Raw genomic sequence first — 23,714 nt, 5'->3', positions numbered from 1 at the left:
GACCGCAGCTCTGCGCTAGGTCGGCTGCAACATAGCCCCACTGGACGAGGGCTGGCTTGCAAGTTAAACTTCTCGCGAGGAAGCATACGACCTGGCCTCGGCCTGAGTTGCAGCTTTTCTCCTGGCCAAAAGAACCCACATTACGATGAAATGGTGGTCTGTCCGGAGCAGTTCCCACTGCCCACCCTGTTCCTGGTATGGTAAGTAGCTGTCCCCACTTTACTCCTGGGGGGTTTTGGGGTGGACGTGGGCCCTTTCCTGGGATAGTGTAGCATCCGTGGGCCTCACGCGGCCGGATCCCGCCGAAAAGTTAGGCCGCGATTTTGCGGCCTACTAGTCAGAAACTACGTGAGGCGGCCCCTATGAGGGTGGCTGAAGCAACTGCCTCCCGTTTGGGCATCCGCCCTCCCCTCTACTGTCCTTGGGTGGTTGGCTCCGCTGGGGCTCGTGTCCAAGCGGCTGGTCGCCCACAGAAATTTAGGCCGCGGCCTACTAGACCGTGCGGCTTAGTCAGGCACCTCCATTGGGGGGCGGCCCCAGTGCGTTTAGCTGAAGCCCCCACTCCTCCTTTGGGCAACTGCCGGGCTGGGATCCGTGCACTTGCACAAAAATTTAGGCCGCGGCTTGCATGTTGCCTTTTGTGGAATTGGCTTGGCGCCTCCCTTGGAAGGGGTGGTGTTGTGGGGGGCGTGTCATTTTTAATGACAGCCCTGCCACCATTATTGTGTGAGGCACCTGCCCCTTTTAGCGCTGCAGGACCATCAGGGTATTCTGCCTGCGCGTCCGGCAGTTGGCCCCCTTTTAAGGGGGGATTTCCTATTTTGCCCTTTATGGAGAGCTCAGAGGGCGACCCCTTGTTTTTTGCGGAGTCCAGTAGGTGGTCCCTTGGTCGGCGTCCCCTTTCCGGGATCACAGTTGTTGGCCTCCCCCGATTGTTATGTTTTCCGGGTGAGCTTAGTATATGGCGACCCTACTGGATCTGCATCCACGCACCCTGAATGCTAAGATAGTGAGGATGATTCCTCTGTTCCTCTAGCCGCGCATGAAAAGTCCCTGGTGGATCCACTGATTTTCTCAGTGCGTGAAACTTTAGAACTGGAGGATGCGGCTGATGCTGCGTCCTAGGCGCCAGTCCCTTTTGGCACCCACAGGCCCTCCAAAGTGGAGAGGAAGTTCCCCTTTCCCGCTTACTTTGACAACCTTGTCACAAAATAGTGAGGTTGTCCAAAACGCACTTTTGTGGTCCCTAACCATTTTGCTATGCGGTATCCCTATGAGGATTCCCTGCTTAAAAAGTGTACGGTCCCACCTGTAGTGGACTCGCCAGTTTCCAGATTAAATAAAGCTACCTTAATTTCCGGTTGAGTAGTCCCCGGCCTTTAAAGATCCGGCTGATAGGAGGGCGGAGGCTCTGGCCCGCCATATATTCACTGTGGCTGGTTCGGCATTTATGCCGGTATTTACTATTGCCCTGGTGTCGCAAATTCTGACCGAGTGAGCTAAACTTTCACGCCTGGGACCTGGAAGGGAAACTGCTTCCCCCGGCCTTTGCGGAGCTGGCAGATCAGTTGGTCCAGGGGCTACAGGTTATCCGTAATGCCTCTTTGGATGCGGCTCTTTTGATTTCTAGACTGTCTGTATCAGCAGTGGTCCTTCGGCGTATTATCTGGCTGAAATGCTGGTCTGCAGACCAGACTTCTGACATCATTGAGGATCTCACAGGGGGGGAAGGGTACTCTTATGCAGGCTACCAAGGGCAAGGAGCCCCGTCGTAGACATGGGCCATTCTTCTCAGCTCAAAAGAGGCTTCTTCGTCCCTCAGGATGTCAAAACAAGGGATCAAAGCCCTTCAGGGCCTCCACCGGAGGTTCCAAGAAGACCTGGTCTGGCAAGCCATGAAGGGGCTCTTCCAGACCTGCGGACAAGGCTTCCTCTGCATGAAGGGGCACCCTCACCCATATCTAGAGTGGGGGGGGGTTGTCTTCGCTGGTTTCCGGATCTGTGGACCTCCCTGGTACAGGACCAAGTGGGTCCACAAAGTCATTTGGTCCGGCTACGAGATCGAGTTCGGTCTTATCCTCCAGGAAGCTTCTTCCATTCCAACCTGCACTTGTCCCCAGATAGCTTACAGGGTCTCTTTGGGGCAATGCAAGACTTGTCAAGGGGTGATTGTCCCGTTTACGACTTCAGAACATTTTCATGGGTTTTACTCAACCCTCTTTACAGTTCCCAGGAAGGAAGGCAAGGTACGTCCAATTTTGGACTTCAAAGCGCTAAACTGCTTTTTCCGGGTACAGAAGTTCAGAATGGAGTCCATTCGCACGGTAGTAGTGTTTCTACCTTTGGGGATTTTCTCGCTTCTATCGACATCTACCTTTGGGGATTTTCTCGCTTCGATCGACATCAAGGACGCCTACCTGCACATTCTAATACGTGCTGGTCACCAACGCTTCCTCTGTTTTGCCGTGGGTGAGGCGCATTTATCGATTTGTGGAGTGGACCTTTGGTCTCGCCTCCGCTCCTCGGGTCTTCACAAAAGTGTTGGCCCCAGTGCTGGCATTGTTTAAGTCAGCAGTGGATCATGGTACTGGGGTAACTGGATAATCTTCTTCTGCGAGCGGAGTCTCTGACTGCTCTGATGGACATCTGGAGGTTGTTCTGCAAACTCTGAGAGTTCGGTTGTATTCTGAACCTTCAGGAGTCTGCTTTGGTTCTGTCCATAAAAACTGGACTATATGGGTCTGACTCTGGACTCGGCCTTAGCCAGAGAGTTTCTTCCTCTGGAAAAACTCCAGACATTGCAGGAAGCAGTTCAGCTTCTGTTGTTCAGCAGACGGTCACGCCTCCAGGCTTGAATACGGGTGCTGGGCCTTATCGTGTCCACCCTTGAGGCAGTCTGTTTGCACAGTTCTACACAAGATCTCTGCTAAAAAGATTCTGGTGAAATGGGACAAGGATCCATGGTCTCTAGAAGTGACTTCGTTCTCTGGCACTTCAACAGGGAAAAACATTTCTCCCCCTGTACTGTACAGTTGTTACCACTGACGTCAGCCTGTCGGGGGGGGGGGGGGAGCGTCCTCAGCACAGATGTGCTCAGGGGGTCTGGACTCTGGCAGAGGCTCAAGGCTTCCACCATAGGAGTTTCTTCATGGGATGAATCCTCTCCTTCTGCAGCTTTGTCTGGACCAGAGTTCAGCTCTCGGGGGAGCGTGGCCGCACGGTCATGTGAGAGGTCGCATCTCACTGAGCTCCCGCCACTGATCCGGTAATTCTATCCTTGCCCCGGCTGGCCACCGTTACTTGAACACTGGATTCTGCTTCCTGAAGCCCCCCTGATCACAGCAAGACCCTGCATGCTGTGATCGGGTGCCGCCATGACCCGCGGGAGCAAGTTAAAAGAGGAAGTGTGACTGTCCCAGCCAGCCAAGATGGCGCTGGTCCAGGGACACTGCAGCATACCTCCCGCTGCCCTGAGAAGGCAAGGGACACTGGCATGAAGCCCAAATCAACTCGCCCTGCAGGCAAGGACAGTTCTGGGGACATTCTTCTTTATGCCAAAAGGCTGTGTGACATCCAGGGAGCCAGCGCTGTGGACTCTGCACACCCAGAAGACACGCAGGTACCTGGGGACACTACACAGTGCCTAGGGGACACAGGGCTCCCTGTACAGCCTGGACTGGATTCTGAGACAGAGGGGGACACATTGGAGGAGGATCAACCTACCCTGGGCCAAATATTACAAGCAGTGCCCAGGTGAATACAGTAAAAGACAGACTGGGGGGCCTCACTTAGGAGGTCGTACGTCTTAGACAGGATTTACAAAAAATCCGCAAGCGCACCATGGCTGCAGAAAGTCGCATCTGTGACTTGGAGGACCAAGTACCTGCCCTGATCACAGAGTTCAGGACGACCGCTAGACAAGTGCAGGCCAATAAGGACAAAACGGATGACATTGAGAATCGCCTTAGACAAAACAATGTACGCATTGTGGGGCTTCCAGAGAAGGTGGAGGGACGGGACCCCACTGACTTCATTGAAACTTGGCTAGGCGAGGTTTTCGGGCGGGATTCCTTCTGCCCCCTGTTCGCGGTGGAGAGGGCACACCGGGTCCCCACGAGGGCCCTGCTTGGCAACGCCCCTAGGCCCATGCTTGCTAAAATCTTACACTACAGGGACAGGAAGAAGATACTACGCCTGGCCAGAGAAAAGGGTGACATCAGGTTCAACGGTGCCAGAGTGTCCTTTTATCCTGACTTTTCCGCGGAGGTTCAAAAGCAACAGGCAAAATTTATTTAAGTTAAGCAACGCCTCCGCCACATTGTCTTGGTATATGCCATGCTGTACCCCGCTCGCCTGCGTGTCACAGCCGAAGGAAGGGTACAATTCTTTGACACGGTCGCGGATGCGGCGAACTGGCTGGATGTCCACGAGCCCTCTCTCCGTCACAGGCGACGGGAAGACCCCGGGGAATGAGGGGGTTTAACAGAGCAACTGGACCTCCTTGTTTTCATTTTTTCTTTTCTGCGGATGTGATCCCATGTGGGGGTTGATATTGTCCCGGCCGGGGACGTTTACAGATGTGCGTTTGGAAAAGCAAGGCTCCAACTATCGAATATTATGCTGAGCTTTGATGGGTTTCATCATACCTCTGATTTGGTTCACTATTGTTTGTCTGCACAGTTGTGCATTACTGAACGGACAACCTCTACTGGACTGTTCGGCCGTTACCAGGTTCGGACTGGACTGGGTCGCCCGTTCCTTTTCAGGTTTCTGTCGAGGCACCGTTGTGCCTTGTTCTACTGAGACTTAGTTCTACTGTCAACATGCTTGCTTTTGGGAAAACTCGCACGCTCAACCACCTGGAGTGCCAGTATGGAACTATCACACTGCTTACACCCTTCCTTGCATACCCACGCTTCCGCTCTGGACTCTGCGGCTGGGGGCCTCAGGCTCGAGCCTTTTATTTTTCATGTAACTTGCCATGGCTGGAGTACCGGTAGTTTTGTGGAATGTCCGAGCCCTGGGGTGCCCACTGAAATGGGCCATGGTTGCAAATCAACTGCAAAAATACCACCCTGCCATTATAGGGCTGCAAGAGACTCACCTGATAGGGGACTCTGTGGGGTGTCTTCGGTACTCCTGGGTGGGCTGGGGATACCACTCCACATACTCCAGGGGGGTCAATGTACCGATTCACAGGTCTCTGGCTTTTCAGGAGTTGGGTGTGCAGGTCGACTTGGAGGGGAGATTCATATTTTTACACTGTATGCTATTTCAGGTCACGTGTGTACTGGCGGTGGTGTATGTTCCACCCCCGTTCTCCTCTGCAGTTCTCCTGGAATTATTGCACTTTACAATGTACAAACTGGATCTACCGTTATTTGTTATTGGAGACTTTAATGGGATACTGGACCCTGCCAGGGATAGGCATCCTCCCTCCTCCTCCTTAGCTGCTGCCAGAGCCAAGCTCTCTCCCTCTTCCTGGTGGAGGAGGACTGGTCTGAGGTATGGCGCCTGAAACACCCTGACATGGTCCAGTTTTCCTGCTTCTCTAAGACACATTCTTCCTTGTCCCGTATTGATTTATGTGCATGTAATAGGGAATCCCTCCCCATTGTGGAGGGGATAGCGTATGCCCGGAGAGGAATCTCGGATCATTCCCCGTTAGTGGTCTGGCTCACGGTACGGCCACAGGTGGCATTAAACGTGGCGTTTGAATGCCTTCTGGCTGAAACCGTTTTCGGCCGGATATTGACATTCCGGCAGCCATTGCCACGTTCTTTGACGAGCACAGCCACTCCGGGGATGTGATCATGAGGTGGGATGCCTTCAAGTGCTTTCTCCGAGGGGTATTAATGGCCAATATTCGGAGGGTTCAGACGAACTCAAAATGCTTTGAGGAACAATTGTCACAATGTGCACAAAGGTTGGAGGGGGAAAATATAGCCAATCCCAATGACGATACGAGGGCGGCATGGTTGTCAGCACAATTGGTGTGGGTTGGGGAACTCCGCTCCAAGGTCGACAAACGCTTCTTTGCAAAAAACACCTTTTATGAAGAGGGGGAGCGGACAGGCCGCCTGCTATCACGATTAGTGGGGGCACGCCCTTCGGTTCCCCCCATTTGGGCCCTCCGGCTGCCAAACGGTTGCTTGGTAAATAAGAGTTCAGCTCTCAGTACTATCAAGGACCAGATTATGCCCCTTCTTCTTTCAGAGGCCTTTGGCTTCTTACTCGTTGATTAAAACTTTTGCACAGGGAATTTCTGTTCATTCCCCTGCACCTTTTAGGGATTTGAATCTGATACTCTCTGTGCTTCAGAAACTGGCATCTTAACCCATTAGAGACATTTCTCTCTCTGCTTTCACCCACAAGGTGGTATTCCTTGTGGCAAGGCAAATGTCTGAACTTTATCCTCAAGGCACCCTTTAGGGTTTTGCACAGGGACAAGGTAGGGTTAAGGCCTAGGACTTCCTTCTTACCGAAGTTAGTTTCTGTCTTTCCCCTCAAGCAAGACATTGTTCTTCTGTCTCTCTGTCCGGCTCCAGTTACTTTCCAGTGTCTTTATGTGGTTTGGACTGTGAAAGTCTATCTCTCAACCATTGCTTTAAGGGAGATTGGTTTCCTTTTTTGTAATCCGAGATGGAATAGTAAGGGTGTACTGGCTTCTCGTTCCACCATTTCTAGGTAATTCAGGCATACTATCATCCAAGCTTATAGTCTTAAGGATCAGTTTCCAGCCTCTCCTGTCAAGGTGCACTAATAGATCTGTGAATGCTTCCTGGGCTTTTTGAGCATCAAGCAGCTGTTTCTTAGATTTGCAGGGCTGCCACCTGATCTTCTGTTTGCACATTCTCTAAGTTCAACTTAGTTCATATTGCAGCCTTATGCAATTAAAGGTTTGAGCGTAAGGTCCTTAAGGTGGCTTTTTTAACCGCAGACGGTCACCAGTTCTGTTATTTTATTGAGCCCGTTAACATTTGTTTTCTGTTGTTGTCCACCCCTCAGTTGCTTCTTTTGGACACCTCAAAGGTCCAATCCATCTCTCAATGGATTGAAAAGGATTTTTGAACTCGCCATCAAATATTGTTCTTGGAATCTTTGGAGGAACAAACTCTTTTATATCCACATGAACTTTAATGGCATCTCAGTCTTGGTCCATAGGGTTCAAAATTGAGTTGGTCCACCCTTTGCAGCTATAACAGCTTCAACTCTTCTTAGAAAGGCTGTCCACAAGGTTTAGGAGTGTGTCTATGGGAATGTTTGACCATTCTACCAGAAGCACATTTGTGAGGTCAGGCACTGATGTTGGATGAAGGCCTGACTCGCAGTCTCCACTTTAATTCATCCCAAAGGTGTTCTATCGGGTTAAAATCAGGACTCTGTGCAGGCCAGTCAAGTTTCATCACCCCAAACTCACGTATCCATGTCAAACATTCCCATAGACACACTCCTAAACCTTGTGGAAAGCCTTCCCAGAAGAGTTGAAGCTGTTATAGCTGCAAAGGGTGGGTCAACTCAATTTTGAACCCTACACACTAAGACTGTCAAAAAACCAAATGGTTCCCCTTTGGGTGGGACTTTTTAGGCACTGTTTAATTCAAAAGATTGCACATAGGTGTAGATAAAACCAATATAACTTTTATTGAAAATAATTACATAGAATGATAAAATCAAGGGCAAGCAAGTTTATACATCACATAGCACAGTTGCACTTCCACCGTAGAGCCCCCGGGTATACACCCGACGCGTTTCGGAGTAAAGATGCACTCCTTCTTCAGGGGTGCCCTGGGAGGGTGCTATAATACACTGATGGTTAGAGAGAAAATTGCCTGCCAGCTGGGCTAAAAACAAGACATCAATGCTGCCAATGTAGATCCATGGGATACCGTCTGGAAATTGTGGATTTTGTTTTTCACAAGGTGAGTGATGGTTTGTAGGATTGGAAATTATTCAAATTGCTTGCTCACCAGACTCGTGTAGGAGGCTGGGTGGGAATGGCTGAAACCCCGGAAGTGGCAATCCTTAAAAGTCCAATTTCACTGGTTCAATGTCAGAGTAGATGTTGTTCCATGCTCGGCAAAGGAGCATATGCCACTTCCGGGGTTTCAGCCATTCCCACCCAGCCTCCTACACGAGTCTGGTGAGCAAGCAATTTCGAATAATCTCCAATCCTACAAACCATCACTCACCTTGTGAAAAACAAAATCCACAATTTCCAGACGGTATCCCATGGATCTACATTGGCAGCATTGATGTCTTGTTTTTAGCCCAGCAGGCAGGCAATTTTCTCTCTAACCATCAGTGTACTATACCACCCTCCCAGGGCACCCCTGAAGAAGGAGTGCATCTTTACTCCGAAACGCGTCGGGTGTATACCCGGGGGCTCTACGGTGGAAGTGCAACTGTGCTATGTGATGTATAAACTTGCTTGCCCTTTATTTTATCATTCTATGTAATTATTTTCAATAAAAGTTATATTGGTTTTATCTACACCTATGTGCAATCTTTTGAATTAAACAGTGCCTAAAAAGTCCCACCCAAAGGGGAACCATTTGGTTTTTTGACTATTTACCCGGGATGTGGCACTAAAGGGATCACTCCACATGAACTACCAATGTTAAACAGACTAAGACTGGGATACTATTAAAGTTAATTTGCGTATAAAGGCAGGCATCCCAATACTTTTGACAATATAGTGTATATATAAAGCAGAATTTTAAAATGTCTTCTTGTGCATGCTTGATAAATACATTTTGTATAATGGTGATAATAATGCCATATCTGAGTTGGCAAAGGACAGATGGCAAAAGAATGTTAGACCTTTCTAAAAAATAAAAGCCTTACAAACACTGGAGAAAAAAAAAATGTTAAAGGTAATATAAAGGGGAAGTCCCTGTTACAATGCAAAAGAAAACCCAAAATGAATTTGGCTACACATGCCTAACCTAGAACACTATGCTCTAGTTACAAGGGAAATGTGTCCTATTTATAGTTTGGATGTATTTTCCTACACATGGGCACTCAAGCAGATGGGCATAGATGAGTAACTGTTATACCCAATCAAACACTGCAAATTTAAAAGAAAAGTGTAGTGCATTATCAGCAAAAACACATATTGAGAGATTTTGTAGATAAACTGCTTAATGCAAGATAGGTTAGCTACTAACTCCCTAAGACCCCTTTCATACGATCAGACCGATCAGGTCCGCCTGTCGGTTTTTCAGGTGGACCTGATCGGGTCACCCATTCTCCTTTATAGGGAGGCGGATGTCAGCGGACAATGAGCAGAGACGGACCTGTCATCCGCCTGCTTAGTGGGGCTCAACGGAATGATGAGCTAGCAGAGTCCGCCGAGCGTATCCGCCCCGTGAGAAAGGGGCCTAACGGTGAGCTCAGGCTGTTATAAAAGACACAGACTATTTCAACTCTTTTATCCATTAATAATAATTAAATGTTTTTTAAAGGCAAGAAGTGTAAGTAACTGAATTTGCCTTGGTAGAAGCCCCTTGCAATCCTTGTATAGCAGAGCTCAACCAGAGCCATTCAGTAGTGCCCATGTACAAACAAGGAGCATGCTTATAGAAAGAGAGTAATGTGAACAAAAGAAGAGCGTCTGTCTAATCTAACACTCACAAAAGTCTAACTAAATATTATTTATATTACATTGTCCTATATATGCTTTAAACATGCAATATTTTTCAGTTAGTAGAAATAGGCAAGATAATTTGGTATATGTATTATTTTTTTATCACATATATCAGATTTGGAGTACAGAGTGATCATTAACAACCTATGTTTGCAATATCCCAGTTTTAAAACTCACCTATTGTAAAATGTTATTTTTAGAAAACCTGTTCCACAGTTTTATTATGTCCCTGACATATCCTGTTAATGTTACCGGTACAAAAACTGTGTGGATACCAAATCTAACCTTTTCCTGAGATTCTTTAGAAGTTGGTGCCCTGATTTTATTAAGATTTTGTAAGTTCTACCTTCTGTATCCTGCCTGAACAGAGAGTCCTTTCCAAATATAGCATTATCACTGGTACTGACTACAGGCAGATGTTGTTTAACTGTTTAAGTTATGCTGACAAACACAATGTAATGTAGTGAAGCATAAGATGCATATTTTTACTCTATCATAGCTAGTAAGTGGGACATACTGTATACTGTTTGGTAGATTTAGACACATGACCACTTCCTGGCACAATCTGCAAACTGGAACTATGCTTCCATGGCGAACAACTCCTGGAACACTTCTTCAAAATCACCCGAAAATGCGTCCTGATGATGGTTTGGACTGCCCGTAGGAAGGAGGCAGATCCCACATCTGCCACTAAATGTGACGGTCTGCTAGGCACCCCTCTTGGGTGCTTCCATCAGTATACATCTTCCTCCAGTCTGGAACCAGGTATTATAGCTGAGAATTGCACCCAAGGACTAGACAAGACTAGCTTAGATACAAATTGGAACTGACTTTATCGTAAATTCACACAGAATACAGTGGTGATTGAAAGTTTGGGCACCCCAGGTAAAAATGTGTATTAATGTGCATAAAGAAGCAGAGGAAAGATGGAAAAATCTCCAAAAGGCATCACATTACAGATTAGACATTCTTATAATATGTCAACAAAAGTTCGATTTTATTTCCATCATTGACACTTTCAAAATGACAGAAAACCAAAAAATGGCATCTGCAAAAGTTTGGGCACCCTGCAGAATTTATAGCATGCACTGCCCCCTTTGCAAGGCTGAGACCTGCCTGTGTCATGGATTGTTCTCAATCATCGTCTGGGAAGACCAGGTGATGTCAATCTCAAAGGTTTTAAATGCCCAGACTCATCTGACCTTGCCCCAACAATCAGCACCATGGGATCTTCTAAGCAGTTGTCTAGAAAACTGAAACTGAAAATAGTTGACGCTCACAAAGCTGGAGAAGGCTATAAGAAGATAGCAAAGCGTTTTCACATGTCAATATCCTCTGTTCGGAATGTAATTAAGAAATGGCAGTCATCAGGAACAATGGAAGTTAAAGCAAGATCTGAAAGACCAAGAAAAATATCAGACAGAACAGCTCGCAGGATTGTGAGAAAAACAATTCAAAACCCACGTTTGACTGCACGATCCCTCCAGAAAGATCTGGCAGACACTGGAGTTGTTGTGGTACACGATTCCACTATAAAGAGATACTTGTACAAATATTGTCTTCATGGAAGAGTTATCAGAAGAAAACCTCTTCTACGTCCTCACCACAAAAATCAGCGTTTGAACTTTGTAAATGAACATTTAGACAAGCCTGATGCATTTTGGAAACAAGTTCTGTGGACCGATGAGGTTAAAATTGAACTTTTTGGCCGGAATGAGCAAAGGTACGTTTGGAGAAGAAGGGGCACAGAATTTAATGAAAAGAACCTCTGTCCAACTGTTAAGCATGGGGGTGGATCAATCATGCTTTGGAGTTGTATTGCAGCCAGTGGCACAGGGAACATCTCACGAGTAGAAGGATAAATGGATTCAATAAAATTTCAGCAAATTTTGGATGGTAACTTGATGCCATCTGTGAAAAAGCTGAAGTTAAAGAGAGGATGGCTTCGACAAATGGATAATGATCCTAAACACACCTCAAAATCCACGGGGGATTACATCAAGAGGCGTAAACTGAAGGTTTTGCCATGGACTTCACAATCTCCTGACCTCAACATAATTGAAAATCTATGGATAGACCTTAAAAGAGCAGTGCGTGACAGACAGCCCAGAAATCTCAAAGAACTGGAAGACTGTTGTAAGGAAGAATGGGCAAAGATACCTCAAACAAGAATTAGAAGACTCTTGGTTGGCTCCAAAAAGCGTTTACAAGCTTGCCAAAGGGGGCAGTACAAGATATTAACTCTGCAGGGTGCCCAAACTTTTGCAGACGCCATTTTTTTTGTTTTCTGTTATTTTGAAAGTGTATATGATGGAAATAAAATCTAACTTTTGTTGACATATTATAAGAATGTCTAATCTGTAATGTGATGCCTTTTGGAGATTTTTCCATCTTTCCTTGGCTTCTTTATGCACATTAATACAAATTTTTACCTGGGGTGCCCAAACTTTCGATCACCACTGTATATACCACACAAGATCAGGTAAGAGCCTGATCACATTACCCTAACAATGCAAGCTGTAAACAGTGGTCTCATTAGCACATCTACGGAACAGCTAACCGTGATCTAAATAAAGTGTTACTAAACCCACAACCATAAAATCAATCTATATATGCATTAAAGCATGCTTGTTATACTCATTGTGGGACCTAAGGGGTTAATCCTTTGCTTTGTGTATAAAGGCTGTTTGATCCTGTCTCTCTGATCCTCCTCTTCTTTCACTGTCTCCAAAAAATAACCTAATATTTACAGATAGATATTTATTGCTGATGGGAAAAGGTATTTATCCGTTTATATTTACTAAAATAATTGCATTTCCATGTTCTGTGTACTGTGGGAGACCAGATATAGTGAATGCAGGTTCTGGGTTTAGTAACACTTTAACAAATAGTCACATAGACCAGCCTAGGCGACAAAGCTCATACAATGTTCCAGCAGTCTGAAAAAAGTGGAATTAATTTATCTTCATAGATTTCTTGAGGGAGATTGTTGATAAATATTTCTGTACCAAGTAGAGGGGCTTCTGCAACTCAGTCTGACTGCAGGAGGGTCACCATATTCCCTCTGACCATTAACCCGTACAAGATTATTATTACACATTTCCATCCACTCCAGAAGGGAAGCCTTACTGTCTTTATTCAGAGAATTAATCCAAGCTTCGCTTTCAGCGTTCATCATGCCATTGTCCATGCTGTTGTCCACCATTAGAGAATGATCTGCTCTCTCCATGGTATCAGAGGCTGAACTGCGATCTTTTTCTTTTTCTACTCAGGAGAAGCAGACAAAATCCCCAGTCTCCTCCATGTGCCAGTGGGTAGGAGGCTTGCCCCTAGTCCCCTCCAAAAGCCTCTGTTCCAGTTTGGTCTGTCACAATACTGATACAAAAATGAATGTAGATAAGGCTGCATTCACATGTCAGCTTATAATCGCGGGCAGAACCGCCGCGGTTCCGCCCGCGATTCGGAGATCTATTGCAAATCGCGGGACGCCTAGCGTTGCCCGTTGATTTGCAATAGCCCCCCAAACGCCGAGCGATGTTGCCGCGATTTACGCCCGCCGAATCGCGGCAACATCGCGCAAACAAAATCGCGGGACGCAATACGCTCCAAAGAAGCTCTTGTACTTTTTTGGAGCGTATTGGGTCCCGCGATTTTGTTTGCGCGATGTTGCCGCGATTCGGCGGGCGTAAATCGCGGCAACATCGCTCGGCGTTTGGGGGGCTATTGCAAATCAACGGGCAACGCTAGGCGTCCCGCGATTTGCAATAAATCTCCGAATCGCGGGCGGAACCGCGGCGGTTCTGCCCGAGATTATAAGCTGACATGTGAATGCAGCCTAAATGTATTTGAACTTTACATGTTTTCTCACCCAGCCACATTGCAACAATGTTCAAGGATAATGTAATTAAAAGGAGTCTGCCCATTATGTATAGAGATAAACCATTTTATATCAAATTATGAGTATGGGATGTCAATTCTCAAGCTGCAGGGCACCCACTCTTTGTTCCACACTGTCTCCCAGTTATTGCAGTGGGAGGAGAGGGCCCGGTTCATGGTTGTTGGTTAAAACATGCTGTTTTTGTAAAGTACATGATAACACTAAATTTGTTAAGACAGGAGAGACCTTTCCATTTAAAAATGTCATCAACTGTAATACCCTGTTTGTACTATATCTGTTAAAGTGTAATGTCCTTTGCATTATGTAGGTTGCACCATTCATCCAATTACATTAGGAATTGGTGAGCATCGCTGTGGTGGTTGCAACCCTCAAGCTTGCCATCCATACACAATGTATCCAAACACTTTTTGGAGGTGCAAAAAGGGGGAGGGGGGTAATATGCCCTGCATTGTAAACTTTTGGAACATAAAGTGTTTTGGATATGCTGTTTGCTTTTGTATCAATAACATTTGGGAAATTGAGTGCTACCTTTATTCTATATGGCATATGGAAGCCTTCTCTCGCAGTTCGGTTTCCCACAGATTCAAAGACGGATAGGGTTGAGCAGGTATGCATCTTGTCTACTGTATATGCAAACATTGCAACTCTGCACCTTTTAAGGCTCCATGTACACAGAACGTTGTAAATGGCCGTTTAGGAGCAGTTGGGCGTTTTTTTCAGAAGCCCCTGAACCCACCTGCATGTTATCTTATCTGTCCATGTACACAGGGTCGTTTACAGTCATTTGCAGGCAGTTGAGTTCAGGGACGTTTTTTGGAAAGCAATTATTTGCGTTCGAACGTGTGTTTGCCGGCGTTTCAAATGCAAAAACGCGACCGAATGCGATGACCCGCGTTTAGCGTTCACGTTTTTACATTTTAAAGGGGAATAATTTTTTTTACCTCTAGGAACGGTTCTAAACGCAAACGCACGCTAAACGCGGGTGCAAATGCGACCTAACGGACGTTTCAAACGTCCTAAAAATTCCAGCATTCAAAGGGACTTTTAACAACGTCCCGTGTACATGGAGCCATGTTCAGCTAGTTTCTCAGTTGTTTGCAGAAACATTTCTAACTGCCTTATAAACCATAAATTGTAAATGAGTGCTAGCTGTGTTTAACCTAGAATGTTTAAATATTGTTTGTTTCTAAGGATACAACACTTTAAAGAGAGTACAGCGTTCATCCATGAGTGTCGGCTGAAAGGAGAAGGCTGTCTTGTTCACTGGTATGTGCAGCTTTGATGATATAACATTGCAATGGCTTCTTTTTGGCATTCAATTTGTAAACCAAAAAAAAAAAATGGTAATAGCTGAAATCTGTTACTGCTCATTAATGCAGTAATGACCAATTACTACTTAAGCGCTCCGTTCGCATCGTGACGCTCGTGCGATTCCCATAACTTCCAATGGTGCACCAAACGTAACTTGATTTTGCCACAATTGTCGCTCGACGAATTGCGGTAGAATCCCGGGACGCCTGTCGCCCAAAAGAAGTACAAGAATTTCTTTTGAGGGGTCCTACGATTCTGTTTGCGCATTTTTATTGTGATTCATCGGGTGACAATCACGGCAAAACCGCGGCGAGTTTGGGGTGCCATTGGAAGTGACGGGAATTGCACGGGCCTCCCACAATTTACCATGAGACGGGACACCAAGGTGTGAACGGAGCCTAAAAATACAGGTCTACCTTAACTAAACTATTGTTAGCCCCCTAATCTAATCTGCTTTAGCAAATAGATAAATGTCTGTAGCCTATCTGGATGATAAGAATATTATTATTATACAGGATTTATAAAGTGCCAAAAGTTTGCACAGCTCTTTACAATATGAAGGGAGACAATACAGCAACAACACAATTAAATAGAAAAGGGTTAGGAGGGCCCTGCTCCTGAAAGCATCAGAAAGCTGCATGCCAAAATCTTGATAAATGTTGGGGACTAAGAGCCCATTCACACTGCCGCGACTTGTCAGGCGACTTGTCAGCCTGACAAGTCGCGGTCGGTCGCGGTCCATTGAGTAGTACAGGACCCGTTCTAATAGGAGCGACACAAGTCGCTCCGACTTAGAAAAAGGGTCCTGTACTACTTTGGGGCGACCTCGGAGCGACTTGCATAGACATCCATTATGTGAAGTCCCTGCAAGTCGCGGTGCACGCGACTTCACAGGTCGCCCCCCGAAGTCGTGTTGCCTCAGTGTGAACCGGCTCTTAAAGCGATATTAAAGTCTCTTTTTTTCTTCTTTGAAAATAACAAACATGTTATACTTACCTTCTCTGTGCAGTAGTTGGTTTTGTACAGAGCAGCCCAGATCCTTGCTCCTTGCCCCACTCTTCTGTCAAGTCATAGCTTGCTATGGGGACAACTGAGCGGAGTCGCAGCTGTGAGTGTCCATTCAGACATGGAGCCATGGTTTGGGCCCATCCCCCTCTCTCCTCGTTGATTAACTGACTTTTATTTACAGCAGCGGAAGCCATTGGCGCCGCTGCTGTGTCTCAGCCAATCAGGAGGGAGAGACCCGGATAGCCGAGGCACTCGTGCACATCACTGGATCAAGATGGGGCTCAAGTAAGTGTTAGGGCTGCTGCACATTAAAGTGGAGTTCCACCCTATTTTTATACTTACCTCCATCTTCTCGCTCCGGGTCACCTGAAAAAGAAATGGATAATCGCATATTTTTTTTTTTTTTTACTTACCTCGTAGCGAAGAAAATATACTTGCCTTACTTCCTTCTTCCTCCTTCCTCGGCCGCGGCCCGTCGTCACTTCCTGGCTCTGCAATGATTCCTGGGAGCTGGACGTCATAGCTCCCAGGAATCATTGCGCCTGCACCGGCCCCGACGTCAGTTCCGGGTCGCGCGCGTCATCCCCTTCTAAACAGCTTCTGGGCATGCCCCGAAGCTGTGGAGGGATGACGCGCGCGACCCGGAAGTGACGTCGGGGCCGGCGCAGAGCATCGTGGGACCAAAGAAGGCGGAAGAAGACGCCGAAGGGGATCTCATTGGCTTCAAGCTGCCCACATCTGAGATGGCAGCGCTGGACAAGACGTTTGCAAGGTAAGTATTTGTCCTAACAGGTAAGTGCAACCCGGGACAGATCAGAGGATAGCCATTGTGGAATGCACTAGCCCTGATTGTCCCGGGGGTATTAAAAAAAAAAAAAAATCCAGGGTGGAACTCCGCTTTAAAGGTTTTTTATCCTAATCCAAAGAATGCATTAGGGTAAAAAAAAAAAACCTTCTGCCTTTAGAATGATTTTAAGTGTGAAAGAATGGTACAAGAATGATTTTCTGAATCTAATATGATGTGTAGCCAAGGTATCAGATATGGGGACAGAAGGTTTAGCTTCTTATTAGAAACTCCAAGGCCCATGCACACAGGACATTTGGCTCCTGTGCATAAGATCCTGGCATTTTTGTGCAAGCAGTTGGCACATGCACACCTCAGCTCGGCATCAGCAGCCTGTACCAGTCTATGAGAGGCTGAATGCTGCTGTTGCTGATTGACGGTGCACCAAGTAGTGCTACATTTTAGGTCGTTATGCACCCAGGGACAAATGCCTGGAATACACCATTCTTGCGTTCCTGACATTTGCTCCTGGATGCATACTGCTCTCAATATTAGTACCACTCAATGCACAGCTAGCCGCATCAGCTTACAGCCTCTCAAAGACTTTTATAGGCTGCATGGCTGGGTGCTACACTTTTGCTTTCCTCCTGCAGGAACATGCCCAATGCCTGTAAGGCGTAAGGCTTTTTGTGAGCTTTTTCTGTGACTGTGTTATGTTATGATAGGCCACTGTTGTCATACTGATATTGGGCTGCTTTCACTGTTATTGTGCATGTATCTAAACCACCTCATACAGGCATTATACAGGTAATCTCATCACTCATTTTCTCTTCTTTACTATCCTTATGTTTATGGGCAGCTACTGTAGAGTTGAATGTTTTAAAGCTGAGACAACTACTATTAACTGGTAACTCATTCTTGTGCTCTTTAAGCTTGGCAGGTGTTTCCAGGAGTGTGACTTTGGTAGTAGCTTATGTCATGACAATTACAAATTTGGAATGGGAAGACGCGTTGGCAGCTGTTAAAGGGGCAAGGACGTGTGCCAACCCTAATATGGGTTTTCAGAAGCAGCTTGAGGACTTTGGAAAACGTGATGTCCACCATGTAAGTGTTCAATAAATATATACTTAAATTAGGGCTGCAATATAAAAAGGTAATGTAAGCTTTTTTTGTATTATTCTGTAAGTAAAGAAACTTGATCTATTGAAGCATTGCCTATAAAGTGTACTGGTTGGCATACAAATTAGGGAGCTGTTGTTGCTGACCGATTCCTCCAAGCTGTACCTCCCTGCTGCCACTTGAATTCTCGGTTCTGGGAATCAAACCGAGCCATCCACCCTCATACCTCACTCAATCATAGAGATGCGGGGAGGGAAGCTAGGAGGAGAGTTCTTCTATATTAGCTGAGCTGAGTACAAAATCAAGGCATCCAATCACATATTATGCAGCAAACATCATAAAAGGATTAAAAGTGTATAGATATATATAATATTGCCTGAAACACATCACATTCTACTATTAGCTCTTCAAATAGTATACCAGGACAACATTGGGTGAAACGTGTTAGAGGGGGCAGTCCTACGGCGGGGATTGTGTTTTTTTTTTTTATAAAATAATCTTCAATTCCAGTGATGCCATCAGTCTGGGGTTTTCATCTTTATCTGATTTTACTGCCTAGAGAATCATTGTAGAAAAGCATACAACCAGTGAAACTTGAAAAGCCAAAACTCCAAACCTGCTTGTTCTGGGTCAGGGACTAGAAAGTGAAGTCAGGTTCAGGATCACAACCTCATAGCCTGCTCCCAGGAACCAAGTTAGCAGTGCAGCTTTTATATTTATGTCCAATCCTTGATGTGCAGTATTGAAACGTGTAACTTCCTGTTAAAGATGGGCTTGAAATCAAATAATCTCTTGTTAAAGTGGTTGAAAAGGCAGACGTTTTTTTTTTTTAACGGTAATGCATTCTCTGCATTGGGGTAAAACCTTTTGTGTTTAGTCTCAGCTCCCCCCTAAATACTTACATGATCTCGATTTCGATCCAGCACTGTGCCCAAGAGCAGAAGCTCTGATCTTTCTCTCTCTCTCCTCACTCGACATGGAGACAGCATTAACCCTGGCTGCTCTCATTCATAGCCTGAGGAGAGAATAAAGGGTGAGCCTGAGCCACTGTATGTTAGTCAATGAACACACAAAGCCCGGCTCGGGATCAAGCCCTAGTAGTCTCCCCATAGCAAGCAGCTTGTTATGAGGGCACTCAGAGGGAAGGAATGAACAGCCAGAAGCACTGGTGGGGGACCCCAGAATAGGAGGATCGGGGCTGCTTGGAGCAAAACCATTTTACAGAGCAGATAGTTATGACATGTTTGCTATTTTTTTTTTTTAATCTACCTTTACAATCACTTTAATATATTGTAAAAAAAATTACATTTTCTTGTTCGTTCATTGACGGACACAGCTTCTGGTATTCTTAACCATTGGGTTATACTGCCCCCTACAGGAGTAGGACCTGCCTAGTCAGGAGTAAGGACCTAGTTCCTTGCTGGGATCCTTCTTCCTGGCAATTTTTTCCTTTTTAAATTTATTTTTCCTATCTTTGTTATTTTTTTCCTGTGAGAAATTGCAATCCACTGCCAGACTGGGCGATGGACTGGAATTTTTTTACAAAATCTTGAGATCCCCCTAGTCTGGCCAGCGAACCTGGATGTCCTCTGGGTTTCCTGCTGCAGTTGTGGGGCTGGGGGGAGCGGATTGTTTTTCATCTGTGGGCCAGCGCCTCACGCAGCCAGATAAGGGTAAAAATTTAGGTTTTGGCTTTGCGGCCTACTGGTCGGGAGCTATGTGGGGTGGCCCTAGTGAGGGTTGCTGAAGCCTCTACCCTCCATTTGGGCATCTGCCCTCCTCTCCGCTGCTCCTGTGTGGTCGGTTCCGCTGGCGCTCTCGACCAAGCGGCTGGGCATCCACAAAAATTTAGGCCGAGGCTTGTCACCTACTAGGCCATGCGGCTTAGTCTGGCGCCTCTGTCGGCGGGTGGCCCAAGCGAGGTTAGCTGAAGCCCCCGCTCTTCCTTTTGGCATCTGCTTTTTCCTCCGCTGGCCCTATTCGCTAAAAAAGGGATCCGTGCACTTGCGGCTGGGCCTCCACAAAAATTTATGCTGTGGGGGCGGTCTATTTTTTGATGGCAGCCATGCCGAGTGGTGCTGCCAGCGCGGTGAGGGTGTCCCTTGGCAGCGTTTTTACACTTATCTGTGGGTCTCCCTGGTGGCTAATGGAGAATACTCAGATAGTGAGGATGATTCCTCCACTTCTGCAACCGTGCACAAAAAGGTGTTGGTTTATGCACTGATTGTATTTGTGCATAAGCCTCCTAAGATGGGGGATGCAGCTGCTACTGTGACAGGGGCGCAGGTTCCCTTTGGCACTCATAAACCACCCAGAGCGGCAAAAGGTGTTCCCCTTTCTCCGCCTAATTTGACAGAATTGTCCCGAAAGAGTGATGACGACCGAAACGTCTCCTTGGGGTCCCTAAGCGGTTTGCTAGGCTATACCGCTATGAAGACTGCCTTCTCAAAAAGTGGTCTGTTCCACCGCTGGTGGACCCTCCGGTTTCCAGGTTAAACAAAGCAACCATGATTCCAGTTGAAGAATCTCCGGCCTTTAAGGACCTGGCTAACAACTGAGGCAAAGGCTTTGGCCCGAAATATGTTCACCCTGGCTGGCTCGGCAGTGAGGCCGATGTTCACTATTGCCCTGGTGTCGCAAACTCTGACTGAGTGGGCAAAGCTTTTACATCATGACCTGGAGGGAGAACAGCTTCCACCTGCCTTTGCTGGCAGACCAGCTGGTCCAGGGGCTGCAGTTTATCTGTGCTGCATCTTTGAATGCAGCTCCCCTAGTGGCTCGGCTCTGTTTCAACAGTGATCTTTCGGCGTGTCCTTTGACTAAAATGCTGGTCTGCAGACCAGACTTTTAAAAAAGCCCTGGCTGTTCTTCCTTTTCAAGGAGATCACCTGTTTGGACCTAACCTGGATGACATCATTAAGGGTCCACTGGCTCCTAAGGGCAAGGACCCTCATCACAGGTGTGGGCTCTTCTTTTTGGCTCATAAGAAGTTTTTTCGTCCCTCAGGATAGACTGACAAGGGTTTGAAGCCTTTTGGGTCCTCCTCTGATAGATCCAAGCGATCTTGGTCTGGCAAGTCGAGGGCGGGCAAGTTTTCCAGACCAGCAGACAAGGCTCCTTCAGCTTGAAGATGCGCCCTCCCCCGTATCTGGTAAGGAGGGACGTCTTCACTAGTTCCCGGACCCGTGGACTTCCCTGGTACAAGTGGGTCCACAAAGTCATACCATCTGGATACAAGATCGAGTTTCGTGCTTGCCCTCCGGAAAGGTACTTTTCTTCCAACCTGCGATTGTCCCCAATCCGCTTACGGGCCCTCTTTGAGAAGTTGCAAGATCTCTTGCTTCAAGGGTTAATTGGCCCTTTTCCAATTGCGGAATGTTTTCAGGGGTTTTACTCAAACTGTTACAGTCCCCAGGAAGGAGGGCAAGGTGCATCAAATCCTGGACCTCAAGGCGATGAACTGCTTTGTGCGGGTGCAGAAGTTCAGGATAGAGTCCATTCGCACAGTGGTGGGTTCCCTGTATCAGGGGGATTTTCTTGCCTCCATAGACATCAAAGATGCCTACCTTCACATTCCAATATGTGTCAGTCACCAACGCTTCCCTCGCTTTGCAGTTATTATTATACATTATCAGTTTGGAGCGTTACCATTTGGTCTTGCCTCTGCTACCCGCGTCTTCACCGGGGTGTTCGCCCCGGTACTGGCATTGTTACGCCAGTGGGGGATCGCAGTCCTGGGCTATTTGTACGATCTCCGCTGCTGTGCTGGCAAAAAACTAGGAAATCACCATACCAACTCTGAAAGATTTCGGCTGGATTCTGAATCTTTGGAAGTCAGCCTTGGTCCCTTCTATGAACCTAGACTATCTGTGGCCAACTCTGGACTTGGCCTTAGCCAGAGTATTTCTTCCTCCGGACAAATTTTAGACACTGCAGGTTGCAGTTCGTCTCCTGTTGACCAGCAGATGGTGGTCCTTCTGGACTTGCATGCGGGTGCTGAGCTTGATGGTGTCAACCTTTAAGGCGGTTCAGTTTGCGCAGTTCCATATGAGGTCCCTGCAATGGGAGATTCTCATCACATGGGACAAGAATCTGCAGTCTCTGGACAACAAATCCAGCTGAGCCGGGGTACGAGAGTCCCTGATTTGGTAGCTTCATTCTCCAGCACTGATTTATGCCTTCCCTCATATCAAGCTTCTGCCAAGACTTCTACAGAATTGAGGCAAAAGGGATTCTGGTCATTTTAGTGGCCCCCTTTTGGCTTCGCTGGGCCTGGTACGCTGACTTGGTGCGGCTGATTGCCGACATTTCCTTGGACGCTTCCCCTCAGGAAGGATCTGCTGTCCCACAGGCCAATCTTCCAGCTTGCTTGCTTACAGTCACTGGTTTTGACGGCTTGGCTGTTGAAAGCCAGGTGCTGAAGGATAGGGAATTGTCTGAATCAGTTATCCCTACGCTGTTTAAAAGCTAGGAAATCTACTTCTTGCAAGGTCTACCATCGTACGTGGAAGATGTATATTGCGCTGTGTGAATCCCTTGGGGTTCCTCCTTGCTCTTTTTTGGAGCTTGGATCTTGACCTTCCTTCAAGGGGGGTTGAACAGAATTTGGCCTTAAGTACTACCAAGGGCCAGATGTCAGCCTTGGTTGTCTTCTTACAATGACCCTTGGGTTTGGTGCGTACCTCTCTTCAGGGTGTTAGGCACTTGGTCCCTCCAGTGTAGTCTCCTTTGCCGCCTTGGGACCTCAATTTGGTACTTTTTGGTTCTCCAGCAGTCTTCCTTTGAGAATCTTTGGGAGTTTCCCCTGCTTACTCCCAGAAGGTGGCCTTTTTGGTGGCTATCACCTCTGTGCGTAGGGTGTCGGACCTGGCGACGTTTTCTGTCGTTCACCTTATCTGGTGATTCACAGGTGCTTCTCCCAAGTCTGTTATTCCTTCCTAAATTGGTCTATGATTTTCATTTGAATGAAGACATTGTGTTGCCTTCCCTGTGTCCCAGGCTTAAACATCTGAAGGAATCGTCTTGCATGCCTTGGATGTGGTCCGGGCAATTAGGGTGTGTTCCTGGCAGCTACGGAGTCTTTCAGGAAGTAAGACTCTCTCTTTGTGCTCACGGATGGACCTCCTAAAGGGTTGTCTTCTTCCTCTGTGACCATTTCTAGATGGATCAGAGAGATGGTGGTCCAGGCCTATTCCATCAGGGGTCAGGTTCCTCCTTTCCCTGTCAAGGCACACTCTACTAGGGCGCTTAGTGCCTCCTGGGCCGTCGGTCATCAGGCGTCATTGACGCAGATTTGCAAGCTGGCCACCTGGTCGTCGGTGCACTTTGTAAAAAAAAAGTCTTATAAAGTGGATGTGTTTGCATCTACTAATGCTTCCTTTTGGCTGTTTTTTTTTTTTTTTTTTTTTAGGTGGACTCCAGTTGTTTGGTTGAGCCCCTGTTTCCTGGTTGGCTTGTTTAGCCTTGGGAATTTCCCACCCCTCATGTTTACCACTGCTTTGGCACGTCCCAATGGTTAATACCAGAAGCTGTGTCCGTCAATGAACGAAAGAGAAAGTGGGATTTTTGACTTACTGTAAAATCCATTTCTCTGATGTTCATTGACGGACACTGCACCCACCCCTCTGTGGAGTTAGAATTCTCCTGACACTGCTTGTAACACAACTGAGTGGCTATAGCAGAGAGAGGAAGTATACCCCCTGGGACTGCCTATGGGTGTAGCCAGAATTTTTTTCTGCCTAGTGTGCTACTCCTCTAGGGGCAGTATAACCCAATAGTTAAGAATACCAGAAGCTGTGTCCGTTAGAGAACATCAGAGAAATGGATTTTACTGTAAGTCAAAAATCCCATTTTTTCAGTGTTAGCCATAATATATTGAACTGACCACTCTGTACAGACTGTATTTTATTGGTTGTTTTTCCTGAACGAACCTAGAAGATCAAGAA

The 23,714-nt window shown here is 46.8% G+C and overlaps 1 protein-coding gene across 1 annotated transcript in view; it reads left to right on the top strand.

The window, feature by feature from the left end:
* DUSP22 (dual specificity phosphatase 22) overlaps positions 1-23,714 on the top strand; it is a 205,188-nt gene that overhangs the window by 154,403 nt on the left and 27,071 nt on the right. Inside the window, exons 5-6 of the mRNA XM_082258652.1 lie at positions 14,739-14,813; positions 17,583-17,754. Coding sequence (XP_082114778.1) covers positions 14,739-14,813; positions 17,583-17,754 — 247 coding nt within the window. The remainder of the gene's footprint in view (positions 1-14,738; positions 14,814-17,582; positions 17,755-23,714) is intronic.

This window comes from Pelophylax lessonae, assembly GCF_965119305.1.
Source record: "Pelophylax lessonae genome assembly, chromosome: 5".
NCBI lineage: Eukaryota > Metazoa > Chordata > Amphibia > Anura > Ranidae > Pelophylax > Pelophylax lessonae.
Note: the sequence above shows the minus strand (reverse complement) of the source record. Positions and strands in the feature narration are given on the sequence as shown.